Below are 3,116 nucleotides of genomic sequence, written 5' to 3'. Positions count from 1 at the left end.
ATTATCATTTAATTCTAATTATTGATCTGTGCGTCACGTGAATGAGCTAATTTTAATTATTGCTGGGTATCTGAATGTCAACCTGGACACCAGCACATTCTTATCTTCACCTAAAATAATATATCATAATTTATTTAAAGTGCCTCAAAAGTGTACCTAAGTACAGTACTGTAGTAGTACAGTATTGAGTACTGTAAAGTAAAGTAATCCGTTACTTTATATATCTTAACCTATAATGATATACAATATCATAATGCATTTAAAGTAAAGTAGGCTACAAGTACCTCAGAAGTGTACCTAAGTACAGTACTGTAGTAGTACAGTAGTGAGTAAACGTACTGCTGCTGCTAAATAAACTGTGTATCTAACTTCTGCGCCTTCATTCGTGTTAAGTATATTTCGTGCGTACGTGAACGCAACACTACGGATGGGAAAATCCCGTTAAATGACTCATTATATCCCACAGTCCTTGAACGCATCAGTATTGCGGGGGGAAAGAAACAATCATGGCGGACGCGGTGAGTGTTTGACAGATCTGCAGTGCGTTTTATTGATTAAAAGCCAATCAATCGGCGAATGATGTCGAAAAATAAGAAGGATATTGTTGTTGTAAGTCAACTCGCTACTAGCGGAAAGTGAACAGATCGGGCGCGAGGCCACAGAAAGAGATGAAAAGCACACCAAAGAGTGAATAAAGTGAACATTAGCATCGGGAGGTTAGCGCCGTTAGTTTCACTGTTTTTCAAAATAAAAGCACGTTTTTAAACCGCAGGGAGCGACACCGCTTTCGCTTTCGTTTCGAGTCACTGGTGATAGTGACGGTTAAATTTAACGATTTAACCACGTGAACAAAGCTTTACACTTTGTAATTAGACGTGAAAGTGTAACTAAGACGGGGCCAAACCCCATTCAAAACCGTTAACTAGCTATTAGTTTAACGCTTAGCTTAGCTTAGCTTAGCTAACGTTAAGTGAAAGTGATGTTAACCCAGTTTCCACTTTGTTTACCTGTTCCAGCTCAAAGCAGTGCTGTCTAAGGCCGTGATATCCGTAAGGCGTTAGAAATCCGGCCCTGTTGTAATGTTCAGTTTATGTTAAAGTGTGAGAGGTTTATTTTTAGTTGTGGAGGCACTTTGTTGTGATGGGAATATTACAAACGCATCAGTATGACGCCACGTGACCAAAACCTGACCCAACACCTCTAGAAACAAAAACTGAGCAGAATAACCTGCATGAAGAGAAGATATTTATTTATTTTTAAATTAATCTATTAATATACACACACGTTTAAGGTTTTATCTATTTATTTTATTTTCATTTTTAATATATTTAGATTTTATTTATTTATTTAACACACGCGCGTCACTGTCATTAATTAGTTTACTTTTTTTAATATTTATTTTTAAAGAATTTTTATATTTTTGAATTGTTATTATTTTATTTTAATAATTAACACACACAAACACAACTTTTGCTGTTTTATTTCCTTATCTAATGAAATTAATTGTCCTTATGTACTTTATATGTAGCTTTGGCAACATTGTTGCTATACATTCATGCCAATAAAGCTCATTAGAATTTTTTTATTCTATGACTGACTGCTGTGGACACTGTGTGTGTGACTGTGACATTTCAAGGTTGCTGCCTGGAGGCCACAGAAAGCTTGTCTAAATATCTAACGGGCTTTACAAGTGACCTCTTTCAAGGTTGATGTTTGGTTTGTGTTTTAATGTCAAAAATCTTTAGATCTTTTTGTAAATCATTTAAAAATGAGGGGATTAGCGAGGGGAACCTCTGTTAAAAACTGAAATTGTTCTGTTTCATTTGTGTGTGGAGTTAAATTTAGTTTAATGAACTCCTGTAGAATCACTCAGTTCTACAATAACATGTTATTAAATAAACTGCAGCAACAACACAGATGGATCACATCAGGTTTTCAGGGGAAGGCCTTAGAAACATGTCTATCGACAACCAAAAAGTGTCACAACATCCCCCTAATCACTCAAACACACTCCAGAGACCATTTAAAAATGATCATTTTAGGGATTAACAATCAATTTAAATCTAATCTGAATCCCAATATGTTAACGGAGGTGCAATATTTGTTAAAGCACAGTGTGTGCCTTTGTTTCCCAGGTGTCTGAGAGTGATCTGCAGGCTGTGAAGCCGCCGCCAAAACGCCGGCGCATCCTGGACCCTTCAGCTATCGTCCCGGTGCCCGTTTACTCCAACAAGGTAATGTTACGACCCAGCTGGGGAAGGGAAAGGGAAATAGGGCGGCTGTGGCTCTGGGGCCGGAGGGGTTGTCCGCTAACCAGAAGGTTGGTGGTTCGATCCCCGGTTCCCCTGCTCTGCATGTCGAAGGGTGAATTTTTAATTGCCGTACAAATAAAGTTTATTATGATTATAGTATTGTGGTTTTGTTCTCAGGTCAGCAGCAGTCTGCAGCTGAAGCCGATGGCGGCAGTGTTCACTGAAAAGGAAAACGCAGGTAAAAAGAGTTTAATCGAGAGCTTGAAGTGAAACTCAGCGGCAGGTGATGTTTAACGCTGTGAGGACGACTGTTTCTGTCTCCGAGCAGACGACGGGGCAGACGAGAGTTTGTGGTCGCGGTTTTCATCTCGAGGACCGACGGCATCGTCAGCCCCCGCCGTCATCACCTTCAGTGATTCTGATGACGACGAAGCAGAAGATGTGGAGAACAAACCAGAACGCCTGGAGAAGAGAACAGAACCGTGAGTAGTGAAGCTCAGGTGAAGCCAGTCTTTTAGTTCCCAACACAGCACAGATCTTATTGCAGATTATATTTCAGTCACGTCTTGTTATAATAACGAGTCAAACTTTTAAGATTCATTTAACATGAAGTTCTTTTCTTCCTTTTTATTTCAGAGAAGCCATTCGCAGCCCGTCTCCTCCTCCTCCAGAGAGTCCGGTCCAGAAACAGTCCAGACAGGTCAAACAGAAGATCAGGTGAGTCTGGAGTCTTTGCTCAGCTGCAGCTCACTCTTCTGGACTAAATATGTATGTGGCGTGATTATTATGGTGAATTATAACTTTGTTTATATAGCTGAATTCATGGGGTGGATGCAGCAAAATACAAAAATAAGGAAAATACTA

At 39.4% G+C, this 3,116-nt stretch overlaps 1 protein-coding gene across 2 annotated transcripts; it reads left to right on the top strand.

Moving 5' to 3' along the window:
* The first annotated feature begins 471 nt into the window (after positions 1-471).
* Positions 472-3,018, top strand: LOC123962199 (NFATC2-interacting protein-like). Of its 2 annotated transcripts, none has more exons than XM_046038201.1 (5): positions 472-518; positions 2,136-2,234; positions 2,430-2,490; positions 2,581-2,734; positions 2,889-3,018. In XM_046038201.1, the coding sequence occupies exons 1-5, from the start codon at positions 507-509 to the stop codon at positions 2,971-2,973; spliced, it is 411 nt and encodes a 136-aa protein (XP_045894157.1). In that variant the 5' UTR covers positions 472-506; the 3' UTR covers positions 2,974-3,018. The 2 variants fall into 2 exon arrangements, with proteins under 2 accessions (XP_045894157.1, XP_045894147.1); XM_046038191.1 differs by lacking the exon at positions 472-518 and adding an exon at positions 565-609.
* Positions 3,019-3,116: the final 98 nt, after the last annotated feature.

The sequence above is a fragment of the Micropterus dolomieu genome, linkage group LG02 (assembly GCF_021292245.1).
Source record: "Micropterus dolomieu isolate WLL.071019.BEF.003 ecotype Adirondacks linkage group LG02, ASM2129224v1, whole genome shotgun sequence".
In the NCBI taxonomy this organism is placed as follows: Eukaryota; Metazoa; Chordata; class Actinopteri; order Centrarchiformes; family Centrarchidae; genus Micropterus; species Micropterus dolomieu.
Note: the sequence above shows the minus strand (reverse complement) of the source record. Positions and strands in the feature narration are given on the sequence as shown.